Source organism: Carcharhinus amblyrhynchos, chromosome 2 (assembly GCF_965287045.1).
Source record: "Carcharhinus amblyrhynchos chromosome 2, sCarAmb.v2.hapA, whole genome shotgun sequence".
Classification (NCBI taxonomy): Eukaryota; Metazoa; Chordata; class Chondrichthyes; order Carcharhiniformes; family Carcharhinidae; genus Carcharhinus; species Carcharhinus amblyrhynchos.
The window spans coordinates 44,410,026-44,422,508 of NC_137325.1; the positions used below are offsets into that span (position 1 = coordinate 44,410,026).

Here is a 12,483-nt window from a genome sequence, read left to right on the forward strand (position 1 = left end):
CCTAGCACATGCATTCAGTTCCAGGCACTGCACCCCAAAGGATACACCAACCTCAGTGGGGGTTGCAGTAGATTCACCAGAATGATACTAGGGTTGAAAAGGTTGAATTTGAGGACAGATTGAGTAGACTAGATTTGTAGCCCCTTGAGTTTAGAAGATTAAAAGGTGATCAAATTGAGGTGTTTAAGCTGATTAAGGGATTCAAAAGAGTAGACCGAACAAAGGGACATCAATATTAGGGCTAGACCATGCAGTAGTGATACCAGGAAGTCTTCTCTGGAAAGTCATTGAGCCTAGGTTCATTAATAATTTCAAAACTGAGACTAATGCACTTTTGTTTGGTGTGATTAAGGAATATGGAACCAAGGTGGCTAGATGGAGTTAAGATACAGAACTGCCATAATTTAATATGGAGTTTAATACGGAAAAGTGTGAGGTGATTCACTTTGGTAAGAATAACAGGAGTACAGAATATAGGGCTAATGGAAGGACTCTTAGTAGTGTTGATGAGCAGAGAGATCTCGGGGTACATGTGCATAGCTCCCTGAAAGTTGGCACCCAGGTTGATAAGGTTGTTAAGAAGGCATACGGTGTGTTAGCTTTTATTGGTAGAGGGTTTGAATTTCGAAGCCGTGAGGTCATGTTACAACTGTACCAAACTCTGGTGTGGCCGTACTTGGAGTATTGCGTACAGTTCTGGTCGCCGCATTATAAGAAAGACAGGGAGGCATTGGAAAGGGTGCAGAGGAGGTTTACTAGGATGTTGCCCGGTATGGTGGGAAGGTCTTATGAAGAAAGGCTGAAGGACTTGAGGTTATTTTCATTGGAGAGAAGGAGGTTACGAGGTGACCTGATTGAGGCATACAAGATGATCAAAGGATTGGATAGGGTGGACAGTGAGACCCTTTTACCTCGGATGGTGATGGCTAACACAAGGGGACGTAGCTTTAAATTAAGGGGTGGTAATTATAGGACGGATGTCAGAGGTAGGTTCTTTACTCAGAGGGTAATAAGGGCGTGGAATGCCCTGCCTGCAGCAGTTGTGGACTCGCCAACTTTAAGGGCATTCAAACGGTCAGTGGATAGGCATATGGATAACATTGGAATAGTTTAGGTTAGAGGGTCATTAGATTGGTTCCACTGGTCGGCGCAACATCGAGGGCCGAAGGGCCTGTACTGCGCTGTAATGTTCTATATAATCTAACTGAATGGTGGAATAGACTCCAGGGGCTGAAAGGCCTGTTTCTTCCTATTTTCAGCAGGTGAGGAAGAGGGACAGAAACAGGAATTCCATATTTAGTTAAAAAGTGTATGAATTTGTGCATTGATTATTTTGTTCTAGTTGCTGTCGAACTGCTCTGAAATGGAGGGGTTTTCACAGCTTTAGAGTTTCTAAGACTTTAGTACTTCCTGAAGTTGTTCCATACAATAAATGGCCAGGAAACACTAGTTTAAAGTATTTAGTAAAGTAAACTGCAGTACTTACAAAACTGCTTTAAGCTGTGAGCATCACCAAATGTAGATAAACTGTGGGCTATTATAAACGCAATTTCCAAATCCTAAATCAGAAGTTATTTTAAGTGGCTTATTATGTTAATATGCTGAATACTGTATCCAAAAAGTTAGCTATGTAATAATTTATGCTAACATGGTATTCCTAATTCAGCTCAATTTTTTCTACCAATAGTGATAGAATTGTAATCAGTTACACCTCAATCTAATATTAAACTAATTGAAATATTCTCTCCAGTACTACCCAAAAATTATACAGCTAAATGATTCACAGTTCAAGTAGTTACATTTTAAATATTCTATCGGTCCATTATGCTTTTATTAAAACTCTGATGAAAATTAAGTTATAGCCTTACCAGGTTTGAAGGTGATCAGACAGGATCTATTTGTACATGTGCCCTCTGGGAATATCATTACCTAGAATTAAGATCATGAACCATTCAACAGAATGCACAAATTATTTAACAACCACTTCTTCAAAAACAAAAGCACTAGAATCATTTATCTTTGTAAGTGCATTCACTATTCCAAATAAGTTAAGCATGTGGTAAGTTGAAAAAGTTTTTAAAATACACATAAAAAAATTGTTAGCAGGATAATTCACAATAAAGGTGAAGCATACTTCAGCAAAAAATACAGTTTAAGAAAAAGGCGATTCAGTAATTTAGCATCCTGGTCTCTAGGTAGTGGATTTGAATTTAGCCAAAATAAGTGGCCATGCCAATTTCCATTCTTGGGTTGTTAGTGCTCAAATTCATTTTATGCAGGAACCCGTTCCTTATCGACAATCTGCCCATCTCACAGGTTAGAGTACATTTGTTATTGGGAGAAAGACGGCACATTGATGAAGCAAACGGTATCCAAGATTAAGAGGGCAAAGCAGAGAGAGCCCTGCTCTACATTTGTCATGCTATATATTATATTTAAACATGCAAAACCTAGGGCTCCTTGACACTTACAGTCGGTGACTAAGTGGGAGAATGCCCAATTTCTTAGCACTAAAAAGAGCACAAAAGTGCATCTCTGTATTACTCAGGATTATGAAGGACATTTTAAAGAACAGAACAGTACAGCACAGGAACAGGCCCTTCAGCCCACCAAGTCTGTGCCAACACAGATGGCTCTCGAATGTAATATTTTGTTGGCTCTACATGGTCCATATTCCTCTATTCCCTGCATACTGATGTATTGATCCAGATGCCTCTTGGACATTGTTATAGAATCTGCTTCACCACCTCCTCTGACAATGCTTTCCAGGCATTCACCACCCTCTGAGAAAAACTTGCCCCAAAATCTCTTCTAAACTTTCCTCCTCTAACTTTCAAGCTATGCCTGAGTAATTGACCCTTCCACCCTGGGAAAAAGGCCGAGTATCCACTCTATCCAAGCCTGTCATAATCTTGTAAACCTCTATCAGGTCCCCCCTCATTCCCAATGCTCCAGTGAAAACAATCCAAGTTTGTTCAAACTTTCTTCATAGGCCATATCCTCCAAACCAGGCAACATCTTGATAAATCTCTTCTGCACCCTTTCCAATGATTCAACACCCTTCTGGTACTGTGGCGACCAGAATTGTACACAATACTCCAAATGCGGCCGAATCAAAGTCTTACACAGCTGCAAACATGATTTTCAATACCTATACTTAATGCCGTGACCGATGAAGCCAGAATGCCATATGCTTTCTTGACCACCTTGTCCACCCAAGTTGCTATCTTCATGGAACCATGGATCGGCACACCTAACTCTCTCAAATATTTCTACTAATATTTGAGGGTTTACCACTTACTGTATACTTTCCTTCAGCAGTGGGCCTCCCAAATTGCATCACCTTACATTTGCCTGGGTTAAAATTCTGTCATCTTTTGATCAAGATTTCTAGTCGATTTATATCCTGCTGTATCCTCTGACAATCTTCCTCACTGTCCGCTTTTCCTCCAATTTTTGTGTCATCTGCAAATTTACTAACCAGACCACTTACATTTTCCTCCTACAAATAACAGAGGTCCCAGTCCTAATCCTTGTGGAACACTGCTTCTCATAGACCTCCAGGTAGAAAAATACCCTTCCACTGCTACTCTCTGCTTTCTATGCCCATGCCAGTTTTGCATCCATCTTACCAGCTCACCTTGGATTCCAAATAACTTCACCTTCTTTATCAGCCTGCCATTAGGAACCTTTAGCTAAATTATAAAGTTGCACTTCTTGACCCCAATGTGACAAAAATTTAACATTTTACTTGTCATTGTTCTTTATCATAGTGTATGTAGAACTTCAAAAAAGAGATCAAAAAGGGTACAGCTTGTTTAAATACAATGAATCCTGAATATAACCAGATCTCAAACGGACTAGGCAAAGCTTCATTTAATTCAAATACAAGCACCAAGCAGGTTTTATTCATGTTTAGCATTTTAGATGTTTAAATTTCTTCAGTTCCTTATTATTTACAAAATATAATTGTTCTTCAACCTATGGCCAGAATTTTCCAGCAGTGGTGCTGCCGAGCCATTTGAATTTCCGTGCACACGAGCAGGACCAGATGATTGCATTGTTTAAAGTTGTTTTTAAAAGAAGTTTAAAGTTTATTTATTAGTATCACAAGTCGACTCACATTAACATCGCAATGAAGTTGCTGTGAAAATTCCCTAATTACCAACATCTGTTCAGATACACTGAGGGAGAATGTAGCATGGCCAATCAGCACATCTTTTGGACTGTGGGAGGAAACCAGACCATCTGGAGAAAACACACACACACACATACACACACATACATACACAGGATAGAACTTGCAGACTCCGTTTGGATAGTTACCCAAGGCCGGAATAGAACCCGGATCCCTGGCTCTGTGAAGAGCTGGAAAATTCTGACCTATTCCGTTGAATTATCTGTCTATTGCCAGAAGATAAGTTCGCCCAAAAAACAGCAAAGTAATGCCTCAGTATAAAAATCACTATTCAGGGATCTTAGACCAGGCCAATTTGCATTACAGTTCAGTGCAGTCAGTGTGATTAACATTTTTTATATTCCAACGTAGGAATGTTAGGCTTGAACCTATGACAAACTTAGTGCGCCACTCCTTCAATCCACTTGCCATTTTACTGCTCAATAAATTTATTTAGCAAACTTTAACCTAAGCCATGGTCTGGCAAAGTATTTTCCACTTCTCAATGACAAAAAAGGTCAAACATAATGTATCCAGTGAGCCAAGTTACAATAAAGATCATTCTCAATTTGCCCTCCAGATGCATTGAAAGTTGCCCAACTACTGGGCAGATAAAGACACATTCTAGTTCAACTGGATCAGTGACTTGCCCACAGGACTCGGTGTTTAGCTTTGGAAGAAGCTTAAGATATTACACCTTTTATCCACAATTTTCAAATACCTAACAGCTTCAATAATTTATACATATTGATTGCTACAATAAAATATGGTCTTTTCAAGCTTTCTGATGTGACTGTCAAACAGAGGAAATGAAGTTATTTTTAAAGACACTCCTCATTCCCACCCTTTAACTTTCTCTATTTATATCATTTAATCAAATAGCCACACTTCCCTTGCAGCAGCAAAAGGTCAGTATATTTTGTGATCCAAGATATTGGTGGTTTGAAAGAGTGAAATCCAAATAAAATCTAAATAACCTTAGTATCCAAATAATTAAAACAAACTGTAGACTGCTTGAAATCTGTAAGTCACATGTTCCAGGAACTCAATATTGTGCTTGAGGAATGTATTTAATGCAGCACTTTGAGACTGATAGTTGCAGAATGATTTTCAACCACAGAATACCTTGTTTACAGAGAAAGCCTGCAATATTACAACAAATAATGGAAATACAGCAAGCCTTCTAATATCAGTAAAGAGAATTATAAGTTAAAGTTTTAACATTTATCCTTGTTCAGAAGTGCAACTGACGCAATGCTGCTATCCCAATGGCAACCAAAATTTACATGTTTTGAAAAAGAATTAAAATCGACTTTAGGTAGTTCAAATTAATTTCTAAGAGTACTTTTGACATGGCGCTGGAGGTACTTTTCACATAGTGGTAAGCCAAACCAGTGGTAAGGCAATTGGCTTTTAAAGAAGGTAAGGTTAATTCTCAACTTTGGATTTATATTGCAAGTTATACTTCAATGAATTCATTTTCTAGCAATTGAAAGGTTTTTTTGTTATTTTTTCATGGGATATAGGCATTTCTGGCAAGCATTTATTGCCCATCCCAAACTGCTCTTGAACTGAGTGGCTTGCTAGATCAATTTGGTTGTAGTAATTGCATCCTATGCTCATGAAGAGCACAGTTCTTTAAAATATACTTCCACAAGGTAATGAGAGAAATATCAAGCTTCAAATACACAATATTAAAAATAAACACTGATTGATAAAATCCAGAAAAGAAACTTGATATTTCACATGCAAAATTAACTTAGTTTTCCTTTGCAGGCATTGCCCAGCCAGTTGTGTTTCCAGTTTAGTTTATATATTCACATCATATATACAACTTTGTAAATTTTAATAAAGTTTGTATAAACTTGAACAAAATTGAAATTCACCTGTGGCCATCTGCCCTTAGACAGAGCTCTTTGCTTTATTTCTTCAACTGTTTTCCGGCGAGAATACTGATCTGAGCGAGACACTAAGACTGGCTGAATGTACTTGATTAAGGCTGGTGGAAAAAATGTTACAAACCCTAATTAAGAGAAGCATGAGAACTGTGTGTGTCATAGTGCTGCCCACCATGGAATAATTAAAAATTGACGTAGCATAATTTTGAGATTTCAATCGCATATTCTTAAGTAAATTGCAATCAGTGATATCATAATGTCATACTTAACAAATATATTACTCCATTTTAAAGATCATGCAATCATGAATATATGGTTACCAAAAAAACCACTGGAAGCTACTTAAATTGTTTCCTGTTCTGTATATCCTTGTGCCAGATACCATTCTCTGATGAGGTAGATCTTCAGACCCACACATCGGCATTTACAGCACAGTAAATAGGATTAATTTGTGGTTAGCAATTTTATTCCAGCAATTATACAGATAGCAAATCATTATTCTCTTTAAAAAACATCAACTTTGTTTGACGTTGGATTACATTCCTGCAGTCATAGTCGAGAACAAGTGAATAGGGTACTCAGTAAAGCGCATATCCCCGTCACATTGAGCTCTTTCTTGATGTTTTTTCCCCTACCTGGTTGCGGCTCTGTAAAAAAGATCCTTATTATTAAAAGCTTTCATCACTGAGGAGGCTACAAGCCAATCCACATGCAACAACCTGCTCTGAAAACTCAGCTTACATTTTGGCAGCTGTGTTAAATTCTACCACAGCAGCAGAGACAATCACCATTTTAAAACAATCAACAACATTCAATTTAGCCCACATTACTCATAAAAAGCGTTTTCATTTCCCAATTAAAGGAATCTCTAAAAAACTCTCATTGAAATCTTGGGTGTTAAGAGATCTCATAGTACAGTGATCTGAAAATCCAACTACATGGGCTTCATTTTTTTTGGGAAGTGTTATGTTCTTTTTTGCACTTTAGGAACATCAGAAGGGGGAGGGGTTTCAGCCCTACGAGCCTGCTTCATCATTCAGCTAGAACATTGCTGATTTACCTTAATGTCATTTTCCCGCAATATCCCCATATCCTGTGATATCTTTTATATCTCCCTCCTTCCTTAACAGTGGGCTTATATTTGCTACCTTCCAATCTCCAGGAACTATTCCAGAATCGATAGAATGTTAGAAGATGATTTAGACCACCAACACATCCACTGTGTCTATAGCTATCTCTTTCATCACACTGGGATGGAGATCATAGGGTCCAGGGATTTAACAACTTTCAGTTCTATTATTGTCTCCAGTATTACATTTTTACTAATGCTAATTAATTTCAGTTCCTAATTCTTGCAAGTCCCTTTGTTCTCTATCATTTCTGGGAGGCTTCTTGCATCTTCCTTTGTGAAGATAGATACAAAGTATTTGTTTGGTTTCTGTCACTTCCTTATTCCATCTTATAAATTCTCTTGTCTCTGTAAAGCACCTAGTTTTGTCTTTGCCAACATTTTCATTTTCACTTTCCTATAGAAGCTTACACAGTCCATTTACATGTTGCTTGTTTACTTTCATACTATGTTTTCTCTTCTTCGTCATCCTTTGCTGAATTCTAAAATGTTTATAATTCTCAGGCTGATCTGCTTCTTTAGCAACTTCATTAGCTTCTTCCTTTGACCGAATACAATCTATAACTTCTCTTGTGAGCATCACTTTGTTGGATTACTTTTCCTGATGGTTTTTGTGTCTTAAAGGAATATATTTTATCTTAAATGCTTGCTATTGCCTGTCTACCATCATACCTTTTAGTTGCATCTCCCAATCTACCACAGCCAGCTTGCCTCTCATACTTTTCTAGTTTTTGTTGTTTTAGGGCTCTCGCTGCAAATTTCCCTGCGTTGTGATGTGGCCTTTTAACCTCATCTTATTTACAAAATTCTAATCCACTACAAATTCTGTGATGCACCTTCACCCCAATGGACAATTAATAACATTCTGAGAAAGAATTTTTTTTTATATGCTTTATGACATTTTGCTTTATTAAAAATTGAGTACAATGCAAGTTGTTTTTGGGCTGCTGTAGTTCTGCACGTTGGATAGCTCAGATTATAAAACACCCTTAGTTTACTTTGGTGTAGCAACTATTTGGCATACTCATAGCTATAATGCAAGAACAGAACAAAAACTTTGAAAAATGGTACATTGAAAGCACTGTAATAATCAGAAAACATGTCCAAAGGTCTGCAAAGTCAAAGTTAGAAAGAAACAGAAAGAATGAGGGATATGACTTGAATTGTTAATTTTTTACTCTTTCAGATAATTATTAGTTCACTATTTCCATAAAGTTCTTTTGATTTCAATTCATCTTTAATTTGGGCTGAATAATCATCATCATTAAATAGGCATCCAGCATATTTCATAGTATTCTGTTGTCACATTGAACCAACTCTAGTTCAATTCAGTTCTGTTGTTCCAGCTAATACCTAAAAAACAAAAAAGACTACACTTCAGCATTTGTTTTGTTACTGCAACGTCAATACCTTGTGTAAAACTAGATCTGTATGATTAAATCAAATATGCAAGTGGAAATGTGCTACATTCCTAATAACAGCTTTAATCCACCAGGCTAGTCAGTCAATATAATACTACAATGTATTCAATGCACAGAAACAAACTATTTGGCTCAATAGGCCCAAGCCTGTGTTAACGTTACACCGGAACAGCCTCCTATCCTACTGTATCTACCCCAATCAACATATCCTTTGATTTTTTTCTCCTTCGTACAGTTACCTAATTTCCCTCTAAAATGCATCTGCGCTGTTCATTTCAATAACACTTCATGTCAATGAATTCCACATTCTGAATATTCTCTGAATAAATGTTTTCACCTGAAACTTGTAAATTTAAAATAACTTATGTTTATAGCATCTTGTTCTGGTCAGTGGAAGTAGACACATGTTCTCCACATTTACTCTAATAAAACTATTTACCCTAATAAAAATATTTTCATGACGTCACTGTTCTGGTTATCTCTTCAAGGGAAGAAGCTTTGATGTGTAGAATTTTTCAGTTCATGTATCGGTCTAGGGTAATTTTTTTTTTAAAACAATCTCTCCAGTGCATTAATGCAGTTTTTAAGAGAGAGACCAGGACTGTTCACATTACTCCAAGAATTCTCTAACCAAGGTTCTGTATACATTTAAGGTGACTTCTACGCTTTTCAATGTTATCCTTAATTTCAGGAGTTGCATTTTGAAATGGTTTTAATGATCCCCGTCACTACCTTTAGTGATCTGTATCTCTGCCCCCAGATCTCTGTTTCTCTAGTATATTTAGATACCTATTTTCCAACAAGTATTTGGCCTCCTCATTTTTCCTACCAAAAATGAGGCCAAAAACCAAAAACCTCACTTACCTATATTGAAGCTCATTTGACAAATGCACACATTCTGCATGTTTATTGACGTTTTCCTATATTTTTTCTTATATAGTTCCCCTCTATGTAAGTTATATCCTCTCAATTTTCCATAAATTTGCAAAATTTTAAGTTGTGCTTCAGGTTTCCAAGTATAAATTGTTTATATAAATAGTGATCAATCATGTCTCCCGCCCTAATCCTTGTTGAATAGCACACAGCATAATGTCAATCTCAATGAAAGGGTTAAAAATCACAAACTGCAAACTCAGTCACACAGGGAAAACTATGAGAAAACCACAGGTCTCAATTAAAGCAGACCTAGACCAGAGTCAAGGACCATTAAACTCAGTTACAAGGGAGGCCTCAGTCACACGGCATACGTAGAGGACAACCACTGAATTATGCACATCAACATCTTGTCAGCAACAAAAACAGAAAATGCTGGAAAATGTCAGCAGGCCTGACAGCAACTGTGGAGAGAGAATAGGCCAATGTTCCAAGTCTAGATGAAGAAGGGTCATCTAAACTCAAAACGTTGGCTCCATTCTCTCGCCACAGATGCTGTCAGACCTGCTGAGATTTTCCAGCATTTTTTGTTTTTGTTTCAGATTTCAGCATCCACAGTATCTTGTCAGTGTCTGTTCTAAGAGACACTAGGGCAGAGGAGTTGATATACCACTGGTTAAAAAAATAATTATAATCATGTCGAGAAGTTAATTGATAAGTAGAAAGAAATACGTGCTTGGTGATATTACAATTAGATAGACATGCACAAGTTGTAATTGGACAAGTATACCCTTGTCAAGCAATTGATCGTTGTGATTGTACAGCTTTGATTGAAATATGCTAACTTCTTGTAACTGGATCTTAATTATAAATATCTGTACAATTCTTGGATCAGGGTTCTCCCTAGTGAACTGTTAATCAGAGCATTGGAACCAGCCCATACTATAGTTTGTTATAAAGGCGTTGTCTGAAATGCCAAGAGTCTTCGCCCGGTTTTCTTCAGAACGAGCGAGCGAAGAACACTATAGTCAATAGCTATATTTTTCTCCCCATCACTGAGTAACTATTTTCAACTTTTACCCTATTCTCTTGTTGGAAACAGTTTGGTATCCATTTTGCTACTTGTCCCAGACTCTACCACATGTTTGAACCTCAGTAATGTGTCTACCATGTGGTTACCTATTTATGGCTTTTTGGAAATCTGAATGTATTAAGCTAATCTATATTTTAGCTAGTTCTTCAAATAATTCAATAGGATTATAAGGCCTGATCCTCCCTTTGAAACTGGTACAATTACGAGGTTTATGAGATTGTTTCAGGACATTAATTGAGGATAAAATGGAGGAATGTAACCCTGTTCTGAATCTACTGACAAGAAGCCTGGATGGCTTGGTTTTTAAGTTAGAGGGACCCAGGTTGTTTACTGACAAGAAGATGAAAGGTATACATATCAGTAAACAATGACCACAGCATCTATGCTGAGAGACTATTAGTCTCCAAGTCACAATGAAGCATTAGGAATGTCAGATTTTGTAATTAGTTAAACTTTAATCTGTCAATTTACTTCCAAGATTATATAAAGTTGGAGTCTAGAGGGTAGCTAGTTAGCATTTCTACCTGTATACAAGCTCCTTCCTGACAATATCACAGACAGGGTCAGCCCGCAAGAATGAGCAAGACAATAGCATGGAGTGTGGCACAGAAAGAGAGTTCATGCTCAGATTGACAGGACGAAGTTTGTGAAGGTTTAAACAAAGCTGGAAATTTGACCTAGCTTTGGCTAGAGGGAGGGATATCCAATTTGTCCTTCACATTGAAAGTCAGTTCAAGGAGCAAAAGCTCTCCAGCTAAAAAAAGAAAAAGGCCCCTTGACCTGCTCCACTATTCAATAAGATCATGGATGATCTTTATGTGTTGAATTTATTCCCCATCTATCCCCAATAATTTTTGATTTTCTTGCCTAATAAGAATTGATTTACCCCAGCCTTAAAAATATTCAGAAACATCCCCTTCTAATGGCTTCTAAGGCAGTGTTCTGAAGTCACACAACTCAAACAAAAATTCTTCTCATCATTGTCCTCAGGCAAGCCCTAATTTTTAACAGTGTCCCCCTCGTTCTGGACTCCCCCACACAAGAAAACATCCTTTCAACGTCCACCTTGTCAATACCACTCATGATGTTATGTCTTTCAATCAGATCACTTTTTACTATTCTAAATGCTAGTGCATACAAGCCCAGCTTTCCAATTTATCTTCATAAAGCAACCAGCTCATTTCAGGCATCAATCTGGTAAACATCCAATGAACTGCCTTCAACTCATTTATAGCTTTCCTTAAATAAGGAGACCAAAACTGTGCATAGTATTCGAGATGCTGTATCACCAATGCCCTGTTTAACTGAAACATAACATTCTTGCTTTTATGTTCAACTTCTCTTGCAATAAATGATAGTATTTCTTCTTGATTACATGGTGCACCTGCGTACCAACATTTTGTCATTCAAGCATGAAGACATCCTAATCCATCTTTTTGCAGTCATTTGCCAAGTAATACTCTGCTTTTTTATTCTTCCTGCCAAAGTGAACAACTTTATACTTTCCCAAATTAGACTCCATTTGCCAAATTTTTGCCCACTCACTTAACCTTTTTATAAGCATCTGCAACTTCACAACATATCTTCTCACTGTTTGCAAATTTAGCTACCACGCCTTTTTTCCCCTCATCTAAATCATTGGAATAAGTTGTAAAAAATTGAGGCTCAGCACAACGCTCTCATCACATCCTGCCAATCAGATACAAACCCATTTATGTATACTGTTTTCAACCAGTCAGTCAGTCTTCAATTCAGGATCGTGTTACCCCCTATTTATTGCCATAATCTTTGATGTGGCACTTTATCAAGTGCTTTCTGCAAATCTAAATACAGTAGGTCTACAGTTCCCTCCCCCTTCCCCCAATCCACAGCACATGTTACTGCTTCAAATA

At 37.4% G+C, this 12,483-nt stretch overlaps 1 protein-coding gene across 3 annotated transcripts in view; it reads right to left on the reverse strand.

Moving 5' to 3' along the window:
* lpcat1 (lysophosphatidylcholine acyltransferase 1) overlaps window positions 1-12,483 on the reverse strand; it is a 181,561-nt gene that overhangs the window by 69,704 nt on the left and 99,374 nt on the right. For all 3 annotated transcript variants that reach the window (XM_080205155.1, XM_080205164.1, XM_080205173.1), the window contains exons 4-5: window positions 6,064-6,176; window positions 1,869-1,929 (exon numbers count right to left, since the gene is read on the reverse strand). In XM_080205155.1, coding sequence (XP_080061281.1) covers window positions 1,869-1,929; window positions 6,064-6,176 — 174 coding nt within the window. The remainder of the gene's footprint in view (window positions 1-1,868; window positions 1,930-6,063; window positions 6,177-12,483) is intronic.